Below are 24,829 nucleotides of genomic sequence, written 5' to 3'. Positions count from 1 at the left end.
TTCTGTCCCAGTGTGACTCAGTGGGGACAGTTTAGCTTGGGGCCTTGTGCTTCTCTCCCATTGTGACTCAGTAGGGACAGTTTAGCTTGTGGCCTTGTGCTTCTCTCCCATTGTGACTCAGTGGGGACAGTTTAGCTTGGGGCCTTGTGCTTCTCTCCCATTGTGACTCAGTAGGGACAGTTTAGCTTGGGGCCTTGTGCTTCTCTCCCAGTGTGACTCAGTAGGGACAGTTTAGCTTGGGGCCTTGTGCTTCTCTCCCATTGTGACTCAGTGGGGACAGTTTAGCTTGGGGCCTTGTGCTTCTCTCCCATTGTGACTCAGTGGGGACAGTTTAACTTGTGGCCTTGTGCTTCTCTCCCATTGTGACTCAGTAGGGACAGTTTAGCTTGGGGCCTTGTGCTTCTCTCCCATTGTGACTCAGTGGGGACAGTTTAGCTTGGGGCCTTGTGCTTCTGTCCCAGTGTGACTCAGTGGGGACAGTTTAGCTTGGGGCCTTGTGCTTCTCTCCCAGTGTGACTCAGTGGGGACAGTTTAGCTTGGGGCCTTGTGCTTTTCTCCCATTGTGACTCAGTAGGGACAGTTTAGCTTGGGGCCTTGTGCTTCTCTCCCATTGTGACTCAGTAGGGACAGTTTAGCTTGGGGCCTTGTGCTTCTCTCCCATTGTGACTCAGTGGGGACAGTTTAGCTTGGGGCCTTGTGCTTCTGTCCCAGTGTGACTCAGTGGGGACAGTTTAGCTTGGGGCCTTGTGCTTCTCTCCCATTGTGACTCAGTGGGGACAGTTTAGCTTGGGGCCTTGTGCTTCTCTCCCAGTGTGACTCAGTGGGGACAGTTTAGCTTGGGGCCTTGTGCTTCTCTCCCATTGTGACTCAGTGGGGACAGTTTAGCTTGTGGCCTTGTGCTTCTCTCCCAGTGTGACTCAGTGGGGACAGTTTAGCTTGGGGCCTTGTGCTTCTCTCCCATTGTGACTCAGTGGGGACAGTTTAGCTTGGGGCCTTGTGCTTCTCTCCCATTGTGACTCAGTAGGGACAGTTTAGCTTGGGGCGTTTGTGCTTCTCTCCCATTGTGACTCAGTGGGGACAGTTTAGCTTGGGGCCTTGTGCTTCTGTCCCAGTGTGACTCAGTGGGGACAGTTTAGCTTGGGGCCTTGTGCTTCTCTCCCATTGTGACTCAGTAGGGACAGTTTAGCTTGTGGCCTTGTGCTTCTCTCCCATTGTGACTCAGTGGGGACAGTTTAGCTTGGGGCCTTGTGCTTCTCTCCCATTGTGACTCAGTGGGGACAGTTTAGCTTGGGTCCTTGTGCTTCTCTCCCATTGTGACTCAGTGGGGACAGTTTAGCTTGGGGCCTTGTGCTTCTCTCCCATTGTGACTCAGTGGGGACAGTTTAGCTTGGGGCCTTGTGCTTCTCTCCCATTGTGACTCAGTGGGGACAGTTTAGCTTGGGGCCTTGTGCTTCTCTCCCATTGTGACTCAGTAGGGACAGTTTAGCTTGGGGCCTTGTGCTTCTCTCCCATTGTGACTCAGTGGGGACAGTTTAGCTTGGGGCCTTGTGCTTCTCTCCCATTGTGACTCAGTGGGGACAGTTTAGCTTGGGGCCTTGTGCTTCTCTCCCATTGTGACTCAGTGGGGACAGTTTAGCTTGGGGCCTTGTGCTTCTCTCCCATTGTGACTCAGTAGGGACAGTTTAGCTTGGGGCCTTGTGCTTCTCTCCCATTGTGACTCAGTGGGGACAGTTTAGCTTGGGGCCTTGTGCTTCTCTCCCATTGTGACTCAGTGGGGACAGTTTAGCTTGGGGCCTTGTGCTTCTCTCCCATTGTGACTCGGTAGGGACAGTTTAGCTTGGGCGTTTGTGCTTCTCTCCCATTGTGACTCAGTGGGGACAGTTTAGCTTGGGGCCTTGTGCTTCTGTCCCAGTGTGACTCAGTGGGGACAGTTTAGCTTGGGGCCTTGTGCTTCTCTCCCATTGTGACTCAGTAGGGACAGTTTAGCTTGTGGCCTTGTGCTTCTCTCCCATTGTGACTCAGTGGGGACAGTTTAGCTTGGGGCCTTGTGCTTCTCTCCCATTGTGACTCAGTAGGGACAGTTTAGCTTGGGGCCTTGTGCTTCTCTCCCAGTGTGACTCAGTAGGGACAGTTTAGCTTGGGGCCTTGTGCTTCTCTCCCATTGTGACTCAGTGGGGACAGTTTAGCTTGGGGCCTTGTGCTTCTCTCCCATTGTGACTCAGTGGGGACAGTTTAACTTGTGGCCTTGTGCTTCTCTCCCATTGTGACTCAGTAGGGACAGTTTAGCTTGGGGCCTTGTGCTTCTCTCCCATTGTGACTCAGTGGGGACAGTTTAGCTTGGGGCCTTGTGCTTCTGTCCCAGTGTGACTCAGTGGGGACAGTTTAACTTGGGGCCTTGTGCTTCTCTCCCAGTGTGACTCAGTGGGGACAGTTTAGCTTGGGGCCTTGTGCTTTTCTCCCATTGTGACTCAGTAGGGACAGTTTAGCTTGGGGCCTTGTGCTTCTCTCCCATTGTGACTCAGTAGGGACAGTTTAGCTTGGGGCCTTGTGCTTCTCTCCCATTGTGACTCAGTGGGGACAGTTTAGCTTGGGGCCTTGTGCTTCTGTCCCAGTGTGACTCAGTGGGGACAGTTTAACTTGGGGCCTTGTGCTTCTCTCCCATTGTGACTCAGTGGGGACAGTTTAGCTTGGGGCCTTGTGCTTCTCTCCCAGTGTGACTCAGTGGGGACAGTTTAGCTTGGGGCCTTGTGCTTCTCTCCCATTGTGACTCAGTGGAGACAGTTTAGCTTGTGGCCTTGTGCTTCTCTCCCAGTGTGACTCAGTGGGGACAGTTTAGCTTGGGGCCTTGTGCTTCTCTCCCATTGTGACTCAGTGGGGACAGTTTAGCTTGGGGCCTTGTGCTTCTCTCCCATTGTGACTCAGTAGGGACAGTTTAGCTTGGGGCGTTTGTGCTTCTCTCCCATTGTGACTCAGTGGGGACAGTTTAGCTTGGGGCCTTGTGCTTCTGTCCCAGTGTGACTCAGTGGGGACAGTTTAACTTGGGGCCTTGTGCTTCTCTCCCATTGTGACTCAGTAGGGACAGTTTAGCTTGTGACCTTGTGCTTCTCTCCCATTGTGACTCAGTGGGGACAGTTTAGCTTGGGGCCTTGTGCTTCTCTCCCATTGTGACTCAGTGGGGACAGTTTAGCTTTGGGTCCTTGTGCTTCTCTCCCATTGTGACTCAGTGGGGACAGTTTATTATATTATTAGGGGCCTTGTGCTTCTCTCCCATTGTGACTCAGTGGGGACAGTTTAGCTTGGGGCCTTGTGCTTCTCTCCCATTGTGACTCAGTGGGGACAGTTTATTGTGACTCAGTGGGGCCTTGTGCTTCTCTCCCATTGTGACTCAGTAGGGACAGTTTAGCTTGGGGCCTTGTGCTTCTGTCCCAGTGTGACTCAGTGGGGACAGTTTAGCTTGGGGCCTTGTGCTTCTCTCCCAGTGTGACTCAGTGGGGACAGTTTAGCTTGGGGCCTTGTGCTTCTCTCCCATTGTGACTCAGTAGGGACAGTTTAGCTTGGGGCCTTGTGCTTCTCTCCCATTATGACTCAGTGAGGACAGTTTAGCTTGGGGCCTTGTGCTTCTGTCCCAGTGTGACTCAGTGGGGACAGTTTAGCTTGGGGCCTTGTGCTTCTCTCCCATTGTGACTCAGTAGGGACAGTTTAGCTTGGGGCCTTGTGCTTCTATCCCATTGTGACTCAGTGGGGACAGTTTAGCTTGGGGCCTTGTGCTTCTCTCCCATTATGACTCAGTGAGGACAGTTTAGCTTGGGGCCTTGTGCTTCTGTCCCAGTGTGACTCAGTGGGGACAGTTTAGCTTGGGGCCTTGTGCTTCTCTCCCAGTGTGACTCAGTGGGGACAGTTTAGCTTGGGGCCTTGTGCTTTTCTCCCATTGTGACTCAGTAGGGACAGTTTAGCTTGGGGCCTTGTGCTTCTCTCCCATTGTGACTCAGTGGGGACAGCTTAGCTTGGGGCCTTGTGCTTCTCTCCCAGTGTGACTCAAGCACCATAAGTGACCAACAATTTCATCGGTAAGTTCATCGGTAGTTAAATCCCTATTTAAAAAATATTGTAATTTTCAGTTTTCCGCATTGTCTCTCCTGGCTCTCTACATACACCAGCCCCGCGCCCTCGACCATGATGGATTAGGCTGGGCTGGACCCCCAGAGGAAAAGGCTTAGTTGGCACAAAATGGCGGCTCGTTCGAGGCTTTGCAGTGATGGACTAATCCTAGTCTTCGTCTCACATGGCACCCTATACCCTACGTAGTGCACTACTTTTTGAACAGAGCCCTATGGAGGTTGGTCAAAAGTAGTGCACTACAAAGGGAATAGGTTGCCATGTGAGATGCAGACCCAGTGCCCCAGACAGGCAGGAAGAACTTTGGGCGTCTGAAGAACATGTGGGAGAGGTCTTCAGAAATACAAGGATGCTGCCACACAATGTATTCTCCACAATAACAGGGTTGAACATTGAGGCCAAATCATGTAAATACATCATATAACCAGGCCTCATATATCTTTGGAAATTCAAGATGATCGTTGGAGATAGAAACTCAAAGCATCTCGGAGTAGGAAAGCTGATCTTGGATCAGACCCCCCCGTCACGGCCGTTGAAAGAAGAGGACCAAGGTGTGGTGTGGTGAACGTACATAGTCCTTTTATTTATATGTAAACAATACAAAAAAACAACCGTGACGCTTAAGGCTATAGTGCCAACAAACAAAGACAACTTCCCACACAGAAAGGAGGGGAAAAGGGCTACCTAAGTATGGTTCCCAATCAGAGACAACGATAGACAGCTGCCCCTGACTGAGAAACATACCCGGCCAAAACATAGAAAAACAAAATCATAGAAAACGAAACCTCGAATGCCCACCCCAAATCACACCCTGACCAAACCAAATAGAGACATGAAAACGATTTCTAAAGTCAGGGCGTGACACCGCCCTGTCCCTGACTGAGAACCATATCCGGCCAAAACAGAAAAACAAAATCATAGAAAACGAAAGCTAGAATGCCCACCCCAAATCACACCCTGACCAAACCAAATAGAGACATGAAAACGATTTCTAAGGTCAGGTGACAACCCCCCCCCCCCGTCAATATAATCTGATTCATTATGATCTAAGAGGCAAAACTGATCTTAGATAAGTTGAGGCCATAATATCTAGCGCTATCAACAGAAAATATGTTGAGTCATTCTGTCTAACAAAGATGGTGTTAAGCAAAGATATCATTGGGGGAAGTAATAACACAACTGTAGCTTTGAAAGGGACCTTTCACTCAAACCTCTGTTTTCTCAGGAGCCCGAGGTAACTGGAAAACCGACTGTATCTATCCCGTCTCTCTCTCTCTAGTTCTCTCTATCCCCAAAATAATAATCACAAACCAATCTGTTGATAGACACCTTAGGTGAAAGGGCCCAGAGAGAGAGAGAGAGAGAGAAGAGGGAGAGGAGAGGAGAGGAGAGGAGAGGAGAGGAGAGAGAGAGAGAGAGAGAGAGAGAGAGAGAGAAGAGGGAGAGGAGAGGAGAGGAGAGGAGAGGAGAGAGAGAGAGAGAGAGAGAGAGAGAGAGAGAGAGAGAGAGAGAGAGAGAGAGAGAGAGAGAGAGAGAGAGAGAGAGGGAGAGGAGAGAGGAGGAGAGAGAGAGAGAGAGAGAGAGAGAGAGAGAGGAGAGAGAGAGAGAGAGAGAGAGAGAGAGAGAGAGAGAGAGAGAGAAGAGGAGAGAGGAGAGAGAGAGAGAGAGAGAGAGAGAGAGAGAGAGAGAGAGAGAGAGAGAGAGAGAGAGAGAGAGAGGAGAGGAGAGGAGAGGAGAGGAGAGAGAGAGAGAGAGAGAGAGAGAGAGAGAGAGAGAGAGAGAGAGAGAGAGAGAGAGAGAGAGAGAGAGAGAGAGAGAGAGAGAGGGAGAGGAGAGGAGAGGAGAGGAGAGGAGAGGAGAGAGAGAGAGAGAGAGAGAGAGAGAGAGAGAGAGAGAGAGAGAGAGAGAGAGAGAGAGAGAAGAGGGAGAGGAGAGGAGAGGAGAGGAGAGAGAGAGAGAGAGAGAGAGAGAGAGAGAGAGAGAGAGAGAGAGAGAAGAGGGAGAGGAGAGGAGAGGAGAGGAGAGAGAGAGAGAGAGAGAGAGAGAGAGAGAGAGAGAGAGAGAGAGAGAGAGAGAGAGAGAGAGAGAGAGAGAGAAGAGGGAGAGGAGAGGAGAGAGAGAGAGAGAGAGAGAGAGAGAGAGAGAGAGAGAAGAGGGAGAGAGAGAGAGAGAGAGAGAGAGAGAGAGAGGGAGAGGAGAGAGAGAGAGAGAGAGAGAGAGAGAGAGAGAGAGAGAGAGAGAGAGAGAGAGAGAGAGAGAGAGAGAGAGAGAGAGGAGAGAGAGAGAGAGAGAGAGAGAGAGAGAGAGAGAGAGAGAGAGAGAAGAGGGAGAGGAGAGGAGAGGAGAGGAGAGAGAGAGAAGAGAGAGAGAGAGAGAGAGAGAGAGAGAGAGAGAGAGAGAGAGAGAGAGAGAAGAGGGAGGAGAGGAGAGGAGAGAGGAGAGAGAGAGAGAGAGAGAGAGAGAGAGAGAGAGAGAGAGAGAGAGAGAGAGAGAGAGAGAGAGAGAGAGAAGAGGGAGAGGAGAGGAGAGGAGAGAGAGAGAGAGAGAGAGAGAGAGAGGGAGAGAGAGAGAGAGAGAGAGAGAGAGAGAGAGAGAGAGAGAGAGAGAGAAGAGGGAGAGGAGAGGAGAGAGAGAGAGAGAGAGAGAGAGAGAGAGAGAGAAGAGGGAGAGAGAGAGAGAGAGAGAGAGAGAGAGAGAGAGAGAGAGAGGAGAGGAGAGGAGAGAGAGAGAGAGAGAGAGAGAGAGAGAGAGAGAGAGAGAGAGAGAGAGAGAGAAGAGGGAGAGGGAGAGGAGAGGAGAGAGAGAGAGAGAGAGAGAGAGAGAGAGAGAGAGAGAGAGAGAGAGAGAGAGAGAGAGAGAGAGAGATTTACAAAGGGGCAAGATAAAGAAACCCAAAAGTAAAAAAGAAAGGGTTGAAAAGAACAAAAGAGTATTGGGGAAAAGCCTGAATGTAGAAGTTGTCTGAGGTTTGACTTGTTTGAAAACCATGTGAAGAATGAAATACTAACTACACTGTCTCCCTACATCCCATAGCTGTAAGATGCACGAGGAGCTTGGTTGGACCATGGCACCTCCTAACATAGAGTGTGACTGACAAACACATGGGAGAATCTCAGTGGAGAAAATAACCTTATGCATGGCACAACATCGTTCAACACAACAACCTCTTCATAAGGCAGCCTGAGATGGAAATAGACTGGCTATAACCAGAATAGAAAGAGGAGTGGGAGGCCCCGGTGCACAACTGAGTAAGAGGACAAGTACATTAGTGTGTCTAGTTTGAGAAACAGACGCCTCACAAGTCCTCAACTGGCAGTTAAATAGTACCCGCAAAACACATCTCAACGTCAACAGTGAAGAGGCGACTCCAGGATGCTGGCCTTCTAGGCAGCTCCAGATACTCAAGTAGTCTAACGAAGGCCAGTTTTATTGCTACTTTAATCAACACAACAGTTTTCAGCTACGCTAACATAATTGCAAAAGGGTTTACTAATGACCAATTAGCCATTTAATATGATAAACTTGGATTAGCTAACACAACGTGCCATTGGAACACAGGAGTGATGGTTGCTGATAATGGGCCTCTGTACACCTATGTAGATATTCCATAAAATAAATCTGCCATTTCCAGCTACAATAGTAATTTACAACATGAACAATGTCTACACTGTATTTCTAATCAATTTGATGTTATTTTAATGGACAAAAAATAGATTTTATTTCATAAACAAGGACATTCCTTAGTGACCTCAAACTTTTGAAGGGTAGTGTATATTTTAGTGTTTGTGTGATTTTGTTTGTGACAACCAGTAATTATCTAAGCAATTCGATCCCGCTCCCTCTTGCATGCCAAGCGAGCGATCTACCACTTGAGCTAATTCCCCAGTTCTACAGTGAAGTTCTTAAGGCCTGATGTTCTACAGTGAAGTTCTTAAGGCCTAAGGTTCTACAGTGAAGTTCTTAAGGCCTGATGTTCTACAGTGAAGTTCTTAAGGCTTGATGTTCTACAGTGAAGTTCTTAAGGCCTGATGTTCTATAGTGAAGTTCTTAAAGTCTGATGTTCTACAGTGAAGTTCTTAAGGCCTGATGTTCTATAACGAAGTTCTTAAAGTCTGATGTTCTACAGTGAAGTTCTTAAGGCCTGATGTTCTACAGTGAAGTTCTTAAGGCCTGATGATCTACAGTGAAGTTCTTAAGGCCTGATGTTCTACAGTGAAGTTCTTAAGGCCTGATGTTCTACAGTGAAGTTCTTAAGGCCTGATGTTCTACAGTGAAGTTCTTAAGGCCTGATGTTCTACAGTGAAGTTCTTAAGGCCTGATGTTCTACAGTGAAGTTCTTAAGGCCTGATGTTCTATAGTGAAGTTCTTAAGGCCTGATGTTCTATAGTGAAGTTCTTAAGGCCTGATGTTCTACAGTGAAGTTCTTAAGGCCTGATGTTCTACAGTGAAGTTCTTAAGGCCTGATGTTCTACAGTGAAGTTCTTAAGGCCTGATATTCTACAGTGAAGTTCTTAAGGCCTGATGTTCTACAGTGAAGTTCTTAAGGCCTGATGTTCTACAGTGAAGTTGTTCAGGCCTGATGTTCTACAGTGAAGTTGTTCAGGCCTGATGTTCTACAGTGAAGTTCTTAAGGCCTGATGTTCTACAGTGAAGTTCTTAAGGCCTGATGTTCTACAGTGAAGTTCTTAAGGCCTGATGTTCTACAGTGAAGTTGTTCAGGCCTGATGTTCTACAGTGAAGTTCTTAAGGCCTGATGTTCTATAGTGAAGTTCTTAAGGCCTGATGTTCTACAGTGAAGTTCTTAAAGTCTGATGTTCTATAGTGAAGTTCTTAAGGCCTGATGTTCTACAGTGAAGTTCTTAAGGCCTGATGTTCTATAGTGAAGTTCTTAAGGCCTGATGTTCTACAGTGAAGTTCTTAAAGTCTGATGTTCTATAGTGAAGTTCTTAAGGCCTGATGTTCTACAGTGAAGTTCTTAAGGCCTGATGTTCTATAGTGAAGTTCTTAAGGCCTGATGTTCTACAGTGAAGTTCTTAAAGTCTGATGTTCTATAGTGAAGTTCTTAAGGCCTGATGTTCTACAGTGAAGTTCTTAAGGCCTGATGTTCTATAGTGAAGTTCTTAAGGCCTGATGTTCTACAGTGAAGTTCTTAAGGCCTGATGTTCTACAGTGAAGTTGTTTTTATGTATTTAACTAGGCAAGTCAGTTAAGAACAAATTGTTATTTACAATGATGGCCTACCCCAGACAACACTGGGCCAATTGTGCGCCGCCCTATGGGACTCCCAATCACAGCTGGTTGTGATACAGCCTGGAATCAAACCAGGGTCTGTAGTGATACCTCTAGCACTGAGATGCAGTGCCTTAGACAGCTGTGCCACTCGGGAGCCCTAAAACAGTTTTGTGATTGCGCAGCGAGCAAGGTTCAAACCTGACTGAGGAGATTTCAAGTCTAAGCTTGCTCAGTTGTTAATGGCTGATGTTCTGCAGGGAAGTTGTTCATTTCAAAGCCTGGAACTCCTTTGACTCTCTTGTAATGTTAGAAGATATTAATTAATCTCGCAACTGTGATTGGTGAGACACTACTCCATCAGTGTACATACTCAGTATTTTATATTCCAACAGTGTACACTGTTAATGCAGTAAAACATCAGATATCAGTCAAGGGGCCACATGAAGGAGGGGCGGCAGGGTAGCCTAGTGGTTAGAGTGTTGGACTAGTAACCGGAAGGTTGCAAGTTCAAACCCCAGAGCTAACAAGTTACAACTCTGTCATTCTGCCCCTGAACAAGGCAGTTAACCCACTGCCAAACACACGGGACAGTTCCTTGGCTGTCATTGAAAATAAGAATTTGTACTTAACTGACTTGCCTAGTTAAATAAAGGTAAAAAAAGAGCTTGTGGCCCTTATTTGTTTTGGTAAAATGGCATACCCAGTAGTGTGAGGATGCAGGCCAGGATGGCAATGAGTGCCCCGGTGCTGAGGCCCGCTGAGAGCATGGAGTTCTCACTCCCACACGACTGGGGGATCCCATCAGGGTCACAGTCGCACACCCGGATGGACAGGGTGTTGGTGCTGCTGAGGGCGGGGCTCCCATTGTCCATGATGAGGACGGGGAGGCGGTACACGTTCTGGTGGCGGCGCTGGAAACCCCCTCGCTTGGTCAGCACAGAAGCCGTGTTGTCTCGGGGAAGGGAGGGGAGGGGAGGGGGGAGGCATATCAATACACTGATAAAATTGTGTTCAGACAGTAATACTTGTTGGATTCCTAAAAAAACATGACAAACATGAGCTGATATGGGGTTTACACAATGGAAAATAGTCAATCAAGGCAAGGAAACCACAATATGGTTGTGGAGCTGCTCCTGCCTGGTGACCAAGCATCCATTTTGAGTGGCTCCCTTATTTGTTTAGACTGTTCTGCTGCCAACTGTGCAAGTTGTATCGGCCCAATATGACCATGTGTCTGTCCGGTTAGTGCTATCCGGGATCCTTGTGGCGTTTCTACCCTATACCCTAACCTTTACCCCTACCCATTCCGGGTCAGGCACTTACCTTTGTTGTCTCTCAGGGTGAAGTTGAGATTCCCAGCAGCCTCAGCGGTCAGGGAGAAGAAGAAGCGGTGTCCACTCTGAGGCTGGTCTCGGTCAACAGCACTGATGGTCTCAATGACCTGTAGGGGATAGATGACCAAAGGTTACATTCAGTTCAGGTCAGTTCAGGTTATTGTGTTGCATTCTGGAGTACGGTGTCTATATTAGAACAGTCTCAGCAGGACTTGTGTTTATCTACTGTCGAGAGCTGTCTTAATATTACGGAAGCCCTTAAGGGTCATAGTGGGAGAAAAAAGTAAATTCCCTCCTTTTTTTTCATCTGTTGCTTCAGATTTCTTTATTTGTTCCCTCGATATATAAATGTATTCCCTCTATATAAAAATGTATTCCCTCGATATAAAAATGTATTCCCTCGATATAAAAATGTATTTCCTCGATATAAAAATGTATTTCCTCGATATAAAAATGTATTCCCTCGATATAAAAATGTATTCCCTCGATATAAAAATGTATTCCCTCAATATAACAATGTGTTCCCTCAATATAAAAATGTGCTCTCGGGCCTTCCGAGTGGAACAGCAGTATAAGGCACTGCAATGCAGTGCTAATGGCATCACTACAGACCGGGTTCGTTCCTGGGCTGTTTCACCACCGGCCGTGATCGGGTGTCCCATAGGGTGGCACAAGTGCCGTCCAGGTTAGGGGAGGGTTTGACTGGGGAAGCTATATCATGCTCTAGTGACTCCTTGTGGTGGGCCGGACGCCTGCAGGCTGACCTCTGTTGTCAGTTGAACAGTGTTTCTTCCGACACATTGATGCAACTGGCTTCCGTGTTAAAAAGTTAACTTCTTATGGCTGCAGGGGCAGTATTGAGTAGATTGGATGAAAGGTGCCCAGAGTAAACGGCCTGCTCCTCTTTCCCAGTTGCTAATATATGCATATTATAATTAGTATTGGATAGAAATCACTCTGAAGTTTCTAAAACTGTTTGAATGATGTCTGTGAATATAACAGAACTCATATGGCAGAAAACCTGAGAAGAAATCCAAGCAGGAAGTGAGAAATCTGAGGTTGGTCGATTTTCAACCCAGGCCCAATTGAATTTACAGTGGAATATGGATGAAGTTGCACATCCTAGGGCTTCCACTAGATGTCAACCCTCTTTAGAAACTTGAATGAGGCTTCTACTGTATTGTGAGGCTGAATGAGAGGGGAATGAGTCAGGTTACTGGCAGAGAGCCATTTCCTGGTCACACGCAATTCACATATCGACCTGCGTTCCATTGCTTCTCTAGACACAAAGGAATTCTCCGGTTGGAACGTTATTGAAGATTTATGATAACAACACCCTAAAGATTGATTCTAAACTTAGTTTGAAATGTTTCTAAGACCTGTAATATAACTTTTTAAAGTTTTTGCCTGAAGTTATGCACGAGCGTTTGGATTTGTATACCTTACGCGCTAACAAAAGTAGCTACTTGGACATAAATAATGGACATAATTGAACAAATCCAGCATTTATTGTGGAACAGCGATTCCTGGGAGTGCATTCTGATGAAGATCATCAAAGGTAAGGGAATATTTATAATGTAATATTTGATTTCTGTTTGACTCCAACATGGCGGAAACTTGTATTTGTTTTCTGAGCTCCGTCTCAGATTATTATTGCATGGTTTGCTTTTTCCGTAAAGTTTTTTTGAAATCTGACACAGCGGTTGCATTAAGGAGAGGTATATCTATAGTTCCATGTGTCTAACTTGTATTATCATCTACATTTATGATGAGTATTTCTGTTGAATCGATGTGGCTATGCAAAATCACTGGATGTTTTTGGAACTGTAAACGTAATGCGCCAATGTAAACTCCGATTTTTTATATAAATATGAACTTCATCAAACAAAACTTACATGTAACAGGAAGTCCTATGTGTGTCATCTGATGAAGCTCATCAAAGGTTAGTGATTAATTTAATCTTTATTTCTGCTTTTTGTGACTCCTCTCTTAGGCTGGAAAAATAGCTGTGTTTTTCTGTGGCTTGGTGGTGACCTAACATAATCGTTTGAAATCGGACACTGTGGTGGGATTAACAACAAGAGTACCTTTATATATAAGATACATGTATGTTTGAAGAATTTTAATTATGGGATTTCTGTTGTTTTGAATTTGGCGTCCTGCACTTGCACTGGCTGTTGTCATATCATCCCGTTAACAGGATTGCAGCCCTAATAAGTTTTTATGAAGCGCAGTTTGGAGGGTCATGTTTGCGGAGGACGCATGACTCGACCTTCACCTCTCCCGAGCCCGTTGGGGAGCTGCAGCGATGAGACCAGATTGAAATCGGGGAGGGAAGAAAGGGTCAAATACAAAAAAAATGTAACAATAATGTGTTCTCTCAAATGCTTTTATTAATGACCTCTATTCATTCATTTGTTCCTCTGGATCTCTCCTGCAGATTCGAGTGCATGTCTTTATCATGGATTGATCAGAGTTCATTGAATTCTACTTCAATCTGGGCATGAAATACAAAATATTTTCTTTGTTGTTTGAATATATTATTGCGATAACCCCATTTATTTACAGAATATCTACTCCCTTTTTCAGAACCATGGATGATATGGCTGACTTGATAAACCACAAATCAAATGTTAAGCTACTCCCGACTCCTGGTGGATTTGCGGAGCCTATCTGAGGATTAGCCTGGCTGTTTTCTTTCTCCACCATCACCCCCCCAAAGGGGGTCATAATATGAACTCTATACTGGACAACTGAGTGAAAAAAGAAGAGCCAAATCATCATTTATAATAAAAATGCACAGACAACATTTTCAGAGATGACAATAGGTCACACCAAGAGATAGAGACATATAGTGTAAAACACCAGCTATACCATCTGACAATATGGATGGTGATATTAGTGATACATCGAGGGGAAAGGCATTACCTCACTGGGACTAATTTAGAACACTGTTACACCACCTACAAAAACCCCCATTGAACCCTCCTGCGTGTGGTCAGGATTAGCCTTGTACCAATAATGATGACCCTTTCAACAATACTCATACAAATAACAATAATGTTACATTGGTATGTTTTTCATTAAGTTGATATAGAGTATTGTTAGTAGAACCTGGTATTATATTTATATGATATGACTTGATAAATGTGTGTGTATTGCAAGCTGGGTCTGCTGCAGAACAACAAAAAGAGGAAGGCCACAAAATTTGGAAAAAACTCCAACCACCCAAGTTATTGCACCAAGTCTGGAACCAACAGAACAGCTTCTACCCCCAAGCCATAAGATCGCTTAATAGTTAGTCCAAAGTGATTGGTTAACTATTTAACAATATGCATTTACTCTCTTGGCACTAGCTCTTTTGACTCATCACATACGCTGATGCTACTGTCTATTATCTATCCTGTTGCCTGGTCACTTTATCCCTAACTATATGTACACACAGTACCTACAGAAAGTGTTCATACCCATTGACTTATTCCACATTTTGTTGTGTTTACAGCCTGAATTCAAAATGGATTCAATAATATTTTTCTTCCTCACCCATCTACACACAATACCCCATAATGACAAAGTGAAAACATGTTTTTAGAAATGTTTGCAAATGTATTTAATATGAAATATAGAAATATCTCATTTGCATTAGTATTAACACCCCTGAGTCAATACTTTTTTCGAAGCACTTTTGGCAGTGACTACAACTTAGTCTTTCAGGGTAAGTTTTTTAGAAATTTCCACACCTGGATTGTGCAACATTTGCCCATTATTCTTTTCTAAATTATTCAAGCACTGACACATTGGTTGTTGATACTAGACAACCATTTTCAGGTCTTCGCCATAGATTTTCAAATATTTTCAAGTCAAACTGTAACTCAGCCACTCAGGAACATTCACCATCTTCTTGGTAAGCAAGCTTTTTATTAAGTTACAAAAATGTCCAAACACACAATTCCACTTTGACATTATAAGGTATTATGTGTAGGCCGTGACAGAAAACAATCTAAATGTAATCCATTTTAAATTCAGGCTGAAACAAAACAAACATGTTAAAAAGGCAAGGGGTGCGAATACTTTCGGAAGGCACTGTATCTACCTCAATTACCTCGTACCCCTGCACTTCGACTTGGTACTGGTATCCTGTGTATATAACCAAGTCATCATTACTAATTGTGTATATATTCCTTGGTGTTATTGTTTTTCTATAATCACAAAAAATGTTTTACTCTGCATTGTTGGAAAGGCTCCTTAAGTAAGCATTTCACTGTTAGTCTACACCTGCTGTTTATGAAGCATTTCACTGTTAGTCTACACCTGCTGTTTATGAAGCATTTCACTGTTAGTCTACACCTGCTGTTTATGAAGCATTTCACTGTTAGTCTACACCTGCTGTTTATGAAGCATTTCACTGTTAGTCTACACCTGCTGTTTATGAAGCATTTCACTGTTAGTCTACACCTGCTGTTTATGAAGCATTTCACTGTTAGTCTACACCTGCTGTTTATGAAGCATTTCACTGTTAGTCTACACCTGCTGTTTATGAAGCATTTCACTGTTAGTCTACCATTGCTGTTTATGAAGCATTTCACTGTTAGTCTACACCTGCTGTTTATGAAGCATTTCACTGTTAGTCTACACCTGCTGTTTATGAAGCATTTCACTGTTAGTCTACACCTGCTGTTTATGAAGCATTTCACTGTTAGTCTACACCTGCTGTTTATGAAGCATTTCACTGTTAGTCTACACCTGCTGTTTATGAAGCATTTCACTGTTAGTCTACACCTGCTGTTTATGAAGCATTTCACTGTTAGTCTACACCTGCTGTTTATGAAGCATTTCACTGTTAGTCTACACCTGCTGTTTATGAAGCATTTCACTGTTAGTCTACACCTGCTGTTTATGAAGCATTTCACTGTTAGTCTACACCTGCTGTTTATGAAGCATTTCACTGTTAGTCTACACCTGCTGTTTATGAAGCATTTCACTGTTAGTCTACACCTGCTGTTTATGAAGCATTTCACTTTTAGTCTACACCTGCTGTTTATGAAGCATTTCACTGTTAGTCTACACCTGCTGTTTATGAAGCATTTCACTGTTAGTCTACACCTGCTGTTTATGAAGCATTTCACTGTTAGTCTACACCTGCTGTTTATGAAGCATTTCACTGTTAGTCTACCATTGCTGTTTATGAAGCATTTCACTGTTAGTCTACACCTGCTGTTTATGAAGCATTTCACTGTTAGTCTACACCTGCTGTTTATGAAGCATTTCACTGTTAGTATACACCTGCTGTTTATGAAGCATTTCACTGTTAGTCTACCATTGCTGTTTATGAAGCATTTCACTGTAAGTCTCCACACCTGCTGTTTATGAAGCATTTCACTGTTAGTCTACACCTGCTGTTTATGAAGCATTTCACTGTTAGTCTACACCTGCTGTTTATGAAGCATTTCACTGTTAGTCTCCACACCTGCTGTTTATGAAGCATTTTACTGTTAGTCTACACCTGCTGTTTATGAAGCATTTCACTGTTAGTCTCCACACCTGCTGTTTATGAAGCATTTCACTGTTAGTCTCCACACCTGCTGTTTATGAAGCATTTCACTGTTAGTCTACACCTGCTGTTTATGAAGCATTTCACTGTTAGTCTCCACACCTGCTGTTTATGAAGCATTTCACTGTTAGTCTACACCTGTTGTTTATGAAGCATTTCACTTTTAGTCTACACCTGCTGTTTATGAATCATTTCACTGTTAGTCTACACCTGCTGTTTATGAAGCATTTCACTGTTAGTCTACACCTGCTGTTTATGAATCATTTCACTGTTAGTCTCCACACCTGCTGTTTATGAAGCATTTCACTGTTAGTCTACACCTGTTGTTTATGAAGCATTTCACTGTTAGTCTACACCTGTTGTTTATGAAGCATTTCACTTTTAGTCTACACCTGCTGTTTATGAAGCATTTCACTGTTAGTCTACACCTGCTGTTTATGAAGCATTTCACTGTTAGTCTACACCTGCTGTTTATGAATCATTTCACTGTTAGTCTCCACACCTGCTGTTTATGAAGCATTTCACTGTTAGTCTACACCTGTTGTTTATGAAGCATTTCACTTTTAGTCTACACCTGCTGTTTATGAAGCATTTCACTGTTAGTCTACACCTGCTGTTTATGAAGCATTTCACTGTTAGTCTACACCTGCTGTTTATGAATCATTTCACTGTTAGTCTCCACACCTGCTGTTTATGAAGCATTTCACTGTTAGTCTACACCTGCTTTTTATGAAGCATTTCACTGTTAGTCTCCACACCTGCTGTTTATGAAGCATTTCACTGTTAGTCTACACCTGCTGTTTATGAATAATTTCACTGTTAGTATACACCTGCTGTTTATGAAGCATTTCACTGTTAGTCTACCATTGCTGTTTATGAAGCATTTCACTGTAAGTCTCCACACCTGCTGTTTATGAAGCATTTCACTGTTAGTCTACACCTGCTGTTTATGAAGCATTTCACTGTTAGTCTACACCTGCTGTTTATGAAGCATTTCACTGTTAGTCTCCACACCTGCTGTTTATGAAGCATTTTACTGTTAGTCTACACCTGCTGTTTATGAAGCATTTCACTTTTAGTCTACACCTGCTGTTTATGAATCATTTCACTGTTAGTCTACACCTGCTGTTTATGAAGCATTTCACTGTTAGTCTACACCTGCTGTTTATGAAGCATTTCACTGTTAGTCTCCACACCTGCTGTTTATGAAGCATTTCACTGTTAGTCTACACCTGCTGTTTATGAAGCATTTCACTGTTAGTCTACACCTGCTGTTTATGAAGCATTTCACTGTTAGTCTACACCTGCTGTTTATGAAGCATTTCACTGTTAGTCTACACCTGCTGTTTATGAAGCATTTCACTGTTAGTCTACACCTGCTGTTTATGAAGCATTTCACTGTTAGTCTACACCTGCTGTTTATGAAGCATTTCACTGTTAGTCTACACCTGCTGTTTATGAAGCATTTCACTGTTAGTCTACCATTGCTGTTTATGAAGCATTTCACTGTTAGTCTACACCTGCTGTTTATGAAGCATTTCACTGTTAGTCTACACCTGCTGTTTATGAATAATTTCACTGTTAGTATACACCTGCTGTTTATGAAGCATTTCACTGTTAGTCTACCATTGCTGTTTATGAAGCATTTCACTGTAAGTCTCCACACCTGCTGTTTATGAAGCATTTCACTGTTAGTCTACACCTGCTGTTTATGAAGCATTTCACTGTTAGTCTCCACACCTGCTGTTTATGAAGCATTTTACTGTTAGTCTACACCTGCTGTTTATGAAGCATTTCACTGTTAGTCTCCACACCTGCTGTTTATGAAGCATTTCACTGTTAGTCTCCACACCTGCTGTTTATGAAGCATTTCACTGTTAGTCTACACATGCTGTTTATGAAGCATTTCACTGTTAGTCTCCACACCTGCTGTTTATGAAGCATTTCACTGTTAGTCTACACCTGTTGTTTATGAAGCATTTCACTTTTAGTCTACACCTGCTGTTTATGAATCATTTCACTGTTAGTCTACACCTGCTGTTTATGAAGCATTTCACTGTTAGTCTACACCTGCTGTTTATGAATCATTTCACTGTTAGTCTCCACACCTGCTGTTTATGAAGCATTTCACTGTTAGTCTACACCTGTTGTTTATGAAGCATTTCACTGTTAGTCTACACCTGTTGTTTATGAAGCATTTCACTTTTAGTCTACACCTGCTGTTTATGAAGCATTTCACTGTTAGTCTACACCTGCTGTTTATGAAGCATTTCACTGTTAGTCTACACCTGCTGTTTATGAATCATTTCACTGTTAGTCTCCACACCTGCTGTTTATGAAGCATTTCACTGTTAGTCTACACCTGTTGTTTATGAAGCATTTCACTTTTAGTCTACACCTGCTGTTTATGAAGCATTTCACTGTTAGTCTACACCTGCTGTTTATGAAGCATTTCACTGTTAGTCTACACCTGCTGTTTATGAAGCATTTCACTGTTAGTCTACACCTGCTGTTTATTAAGCATTTCACTGTTAGTCTACACCTGCTGTTTATGAAGCATTTCACTGTTAGTCTACCATTGCTGTTTATGAAGCATTTCACTGTTAGTCTACACCTGCTGTTTATGAAGCATTTCACTGTTAGTATACACCTGCTGTTTATGAAGCATTTCACTGTTAGTCTACCATTGCTGTTTATGAAGCATTTCACTGTAAGTCTCCACACCTGCTGTTTATGAAGCATTTCACTGTTAGTCTACACCTGCTGTTTATGAAGCATTTCACTGTTAGTCTACACCTGCTGTTTATGAAGCATTTCACTGTTAGTCTCACACCTGCTGTTTATGAAGCATTTTACTGTTAGTCTACACCTGCTGTTTATGAAGCATTTCACTTTTAGTCTACACCTGCTGTTTATGAATCATTTCACTGTTAGTCTACACCTGCTGTTTATGAAGCATTTCACTGTTAGTCTACACCTGCTGTTTATGAATCATTTCACTGTTAGTCTCCACACCTGCTGTTTATGAAGCATTTCACTGTTAGTCTACACCTGTTGTTTATGAAGCATTTCACTGTTAGTCTACACCTGTTGTTTATGAAGCATTTCACTTTAGTCTACACCTGCTGTTTATGAAGCATTTCACTGTTAGTCTACACCTGCTGTTTATGAAGCATTTCACTGTTAGTCTACACCTGCTGTTTATGAATCATTTCACTGTTAGTCTCCACACCTGCTGTTTATGAAGCATTTCACTGTTAGTCTACACCTGTTGTTTATGAAGCATTTCACTTTTAGTCTACACCTGCTGTTTATGAAGCATTTCACTGTTAGTCTACACCTGCTGTTTATGAAGCATTTCACTGTTAGTCTACACCTGCTGTTTATGAATCATTTCACTGTTAGTCTCCACACCTGCTGTTTATGAAGCATTTCACTGTTAGTCTACACCTGCTGTTTATGAAGCATTTCACTGTTAGTCTCCACACCTGCTGTTTATGAAGCATTTCACTGTTAGTCTACACCTGCTGTTTATGAATCATTTCACTGTTAGTCTCCACACCTGCTGTTTATGAAGCATTTCACTGTTAGTCTACACCTGTTGTTTATGAAGCATTTCACTGTTAGTCTACACCTGTTGTTTATGAAGCATTTCACTTTTAGTCTACACCTGCTGTTTATGAAGCATTTCACTGTTAGTCTACACCTGCTGTTTATGAAGCATTTCACTGTTAGTCTACACCTGCTGTTTATGAATCATTTCACTGTTAGTCTCCACACCTGCTGTTTATGAAGCATTTCACTGTTAGTCTACACCTGTTGTTTATGAAGCATTTCACTTTTAGTCTACACCTGCTGTTTATGAAGCATTTCACTGTTAGTCTACACCTGCTGTTTATGAAGCATTTCACTGTTAGTCTACACCTGCTGTTTATGAATCATTTCACTGTTAGTCTCCACACCTGCTGTTTATGAAGCATTTCACTGTTAGTCTACACCTGTTGTTTATGAAGCATTTCACTGTTAGTCTACACCTGCTGTTTATGAAGCATTTCACTGTTAGTCTACACCTGCTGTTTATGAAGCATTTCACTGTTAGTCTACACCTGCTGTTTATGAAGCATTTCACTGTTAGTCTACACCTGCTGTTTATGAAGCATTTCACTGTTAGTCTACACCTGCTGTTTATGAAGCATTTCACTGTTAGTCTACACCTGCTGTTTATGAAGCATTTCACTGTTAGTCTACACCTGCTGTTTATGAAGCATGTGACAAATAACATTTGATTTGAAATAAATTAAAATACATATGAATTCTATTATTATATCACCTTGAAATGATCTCATAAACACCATCATATCACTTCCAAACCAAATGGAAAAGGGGAAACGCGAGTTTAAGCCAAATAACTAATACTGCACACACACACACACACACACACACACACACACACACACACACACACACACACACACACACACACACACACACACACACACACACACACACACACACACACACACACACACAGAGACAGAAATCAGTACACACAATGTTTGCCTCTGACAATTTAAGCATTAAAGTGGAAAAACCATTCCCGGGCTTACGATTTATGACACACATGAAATAAAAAACACACCATTTAAAAGTGCTGTGTTTAAAAGATGATTATCAGTGGAGGCCCCATCAGGTGGCGCTATAAGAAGATTCCCCCTGGCCCGACGCTCTGCGGTTGTCTAATCCCCCTAGCTTTGGCTGGGTAAAACACCGGCCGTGCCGAGCCCTGCCCTCGTGAAGAGCAAGTCAGCACAAAACCTCAATATGAGAAAATCTCCTGGAAACTGGAAATGCACCACCATGCCAACAGGGTTTCTGTCCCAAATGGGACCCTTTCCCTACATAGTTCACTACTTTTGACCAGAACCCTATGGCACCCAACCCTATAGAGTGCACTACTATAGGACCAGAGCCCTAACCCAGCCCTACATAGTGCACTACTTTTGACCAGAGCCCTATATAATGAATATGATTCAATTTGGGATGCACAGTGGGAGTGAGTAAAGCCAACAACAACTGTATTTTATTTGTGATAAATTGACATAAATCCCTAAATATGCTACGTTGTCCGTGCGAGGATTTAAAGTTTAAACCCACGTGATTATCTGGATGGATTTAGTGTCTTATTTGTTTAGGTAGCTCAATATGTGTTGTCCCGTCTCACTTAACAGTGAGTGAATATTTGGCACAGGACTTTGAGAGGTTTAAGGGCTTTTTTAGGATCATCAAATAAATCATGTATAAATAAACAGTTTATTTTATATAAGTGTTATTTATGTGTTTGGTTTATTTTCTATTCGTTTTAATTTTCTGTTTGATTTATTTATGAGCACATTTTCAAACACGCTGCGTTTATATTTGCTTTCAGTATATTGCTATGAGGACAGGGTTCAAAACGGTGTCATGGGTCAAGTAGCCGACAGCGAGATAGATATGTAAATTATAGATCATATAACATACACTTAGAAGATAGCATGCTTTACCCATATATACTGTATTGTTCACCCTTTCAAGATCATGCTATTTCCACAAAAAGGGCCCTTGACTGAAAAGTGCCTATGGTTAATGGTACTATAGGATAGGTATATTATAGGTACACTATATATATATATGGGGACAGCGGAGTCAATCATCACCTTCCGGAGACACCTGAAACCCCACCTCTTTAAGGAATACCTAGGATAGGATAAGTAATCCTTCTCACCCCCCTTTTAAGATTTAGATGCACTATTGTAAAGTGACTGTTCCACTGGATCTCATAAGGTGAATGCACCAATTTGTAAGTCGCTCTGGATAAGAGCGTCTGCAAAATGACTTAAATGTAAATGTAAATGTATATAATGTATATACACACAAAAGTATGTGGACTCCGCTTCAAATAAATGGATTCGCTACAGCCACACCTGTTGCTGATAAGTGTATAACATCGTGCAGACAGCCATGCAATCTCCATAGACAAACGTTGGCAGCAGAATGGCCTTACTGAAGAGCTCAGTGACTTTTAACGTGGCAATAGGATGCCACCTTTCCAACAAGTCAGTTATTGAAATTTCTGCCCTGCTAGATCTGCACCGGTCAACATCTAGGAGCAACAACAGCTCAGCCGCAAGAGTGGTAGGCCACACAAGCTCACAGAACACCACCGAGTGCTGAAGCACGTAGCGCGTATAAATCGCTTTCCTCGGTTGCAACATTCACAACTGAGTTCCAAACTGCCTCTGAATCACGTCAGCACAAGAACTGTTAGTCTGGAGCTTCATGAAATGGGTTTCCATGGTTTCCATGGCCAAGCAGCCGCACACAAGCCGCTGGACTCAGTGGAAACACACTATCTGGCAGTCCGAACAATGTCTTAGCGGTGCCAGGAGAACACTACCTGCCCCAATGCATAGTTCCAACTGTAAAGTTTGGTGGAGGAGGAATAACGGTGTTGACGCTACAGCATACAATGACATTCTAGACGATTCTGGAATGTCATTCTAGAATTGTGAGTCTAGAATCGGGGGAAGGCCCTTTCCTGTTCCAGCATGGCACCCCGTGTCCATTCAGAAATGCATGTCGAGATCAGTGTGGAAGAACTTTACTGGCCTGAACAGAGCCCTGACCTCAACCCCATCGAACCAGTGTCCAGGCCTAATCGCCCAACATCAGTGCCTCGACCTCACTAATGCTCTTGTGGCTGAATGGAAGCAAATCTCCGCAGCAATGTTCAAACATCTAGCAGACACCTCCCAGAACCCGTGTCCATATACTTTTGATCGTGTAGTGTATATACCTCCCAGAACCAGTGTCCATATACTTTTGATCGTGTAGTGTATATTCTTCCCAGAACCAGTGTCCATATACTTTTGATCGTGTAGTGTATATACCTCCCAGAACCAGTGTCCATATACTTTTGATCGTGTAGTGTATATACCTCCCAGAACCAGTGTCCATATACTTTGATCGTGTAGTGTATATACTTCCCAGAACCAGTGTCCATATACTTTTGATCGTGTAGTGTATATACCTCCCAGAACCAGTGTCCATATACTTTTGATCGTGTTGTGTAGATACTTCCCAGAACCAGTGTCCATATACTTTTGATGGTGTAGTGTATATTGTAGGTGTATTATTATATCGGTTATCTGTGATAACAAACTGTAACCTTTTTAACACTATTATCCGTCGCTACATGGAAGCCCCCCGAGAGAACATGCAGTCAGCTAGAAATGCTACACATGTACGAAAGGCTGGGCAGAGACGACACCTCAGACCCATCACTTGTTAGCCAGCCAGTTACTATTCAAATCCTATAGCAGCCATTTAGGAAGGCAGCAGACATTATGGAAAAAGACTTACATTCAAACTTGGACAAGTGCTGGACCGACATATAACAATGGTACTCTGTATGGGATTTAGTATTATTCTTCTTCTTCATCGTCTGCCATTGTGTGAAAAACACCTGGCAGTCAAAATCAGCTCTGGAACGACACATCACAACCAATAATGGGATGACAGTTGGAAAAATGGCAGAATCAAGGGCACCTAAACAATAGAGCAGGCACCCTGAGATAGAAAACAGAAGGCAGCGCGAGACAAACTACACGAATAACCCCATTGTAGGTGTGGGATGCCGATGGGACTTAGGGACTGACGCTTACACACCCGCTTACATACCCGCCATCTGTTTTCCGTTGCAATGGCTGAAGTGGAAACCTTTTGGGGTAATTAGGAAATGAATACATTTGGCTTGTTCATTATTGCTTTGCTTTTGTAAGGAAAAACTCCAGGGAGGAGCATGGGTCATGTCAGGATAGTGGCATTAACAATGAACAACTAGGAACAGCTATTGGTAATCCCTTGTATTGACTCTCCTTCAAAAAGGCAAACGTTTTAGTTTACCTTTATTTAACTAGGCAAATCAGTTAAAAGAACAAATTATTATTTACAATGACGGCCTACCCCGACCCAACCTGGACGAGGTGCCGCCCAATGAGCACTTAATAAATATGACAGTGACGGCAAGATGTTATTGCTTTAAAAATTAACTTTAAGAATGCCATTGCAGATCTAAATTGAAATATCTAGGTGTGTGGATCGATGGTGGGAAAGGTATCTTTAATTTACTGAAAATACCCTATCGGACAGAAAGAGACACACCTCCCAAACCACAAACCTAAATCTAAGGGTTTGTGGTTCTTGTAGTCTCTTATCATCTCATTCAAACCATACAGCCGACATGCAAGCTTTTACATAAACGATTAGCGTTGCTTGCTGTTTGAGGTTTTAGGCTGGGTTTCTGTACAGCACTTTGAGATATCAGCTGATGTACGAAGGGCTATATAAATACATTTGATTTGAAATTTGATTTGATTAGCGACTACCTTTCCATAGTGTATCTTTAAGTTCTTAATGAGAGATAAACAGTCATTTAAGGCTCCAAAGAGACTGAAACAAATGACACGAGGGGAAGACCGACCACAGGGCAAACAACCATTTATGTTTACTCTTTGCTGTCACAATGATAAGGGCTTTTTTCTACATCAAAATGTGTCTT

General features: G+C 43.3%; 1 protein-coding gene across 1 annotated transcript in view; it reads right to left on the bottom strand.

Annotated features, from left to right (window-relative positions):
* Positions 1-24,829, bottom strand: part of LOC118371384 (cadherin-7-like) — a 143,290-nt gene that overhangs the window by 13,132 nt on the left and 105,329 nt on the right. The window contains exons 9-10 of the mRNA XM_052463150.1: positions 10,672-10,789; positions 10,049-10,300 (exon numbers count right to left, since the gene is read on the bottom strand). Of these exons, the coding sequence (XP_052319110.1) occupies positions 10,049-10,300; positions 10,672-10,789 (370 nt within the window). The remainder of the gene's footprint in view (positions 1-10,048; positions 10,301-10,671; positions 10,790-24,829) is intronic.

Source organism: Oncorhynchus keta, chromosome 15 (assembly GCF_023373465.1).
Source record: "Oncorhynchus keta strain PuntledgeMale-10-30-2019 chromosome 15, Oket_V2, whole genome shotgun sequence".
NCBI classification, from domain to species: Eukaryota; Metazoa; Chordata; class Actinopteri; order Salmoniformes; family Salmonidae; genus Oncorhynchus; species Oncorhynchus keta.
The sequence above is the reverse complement of the archived record's forward strand: the minus strand, read 5'-3'. Positions and strand labels throughout refer to the sequence as shown.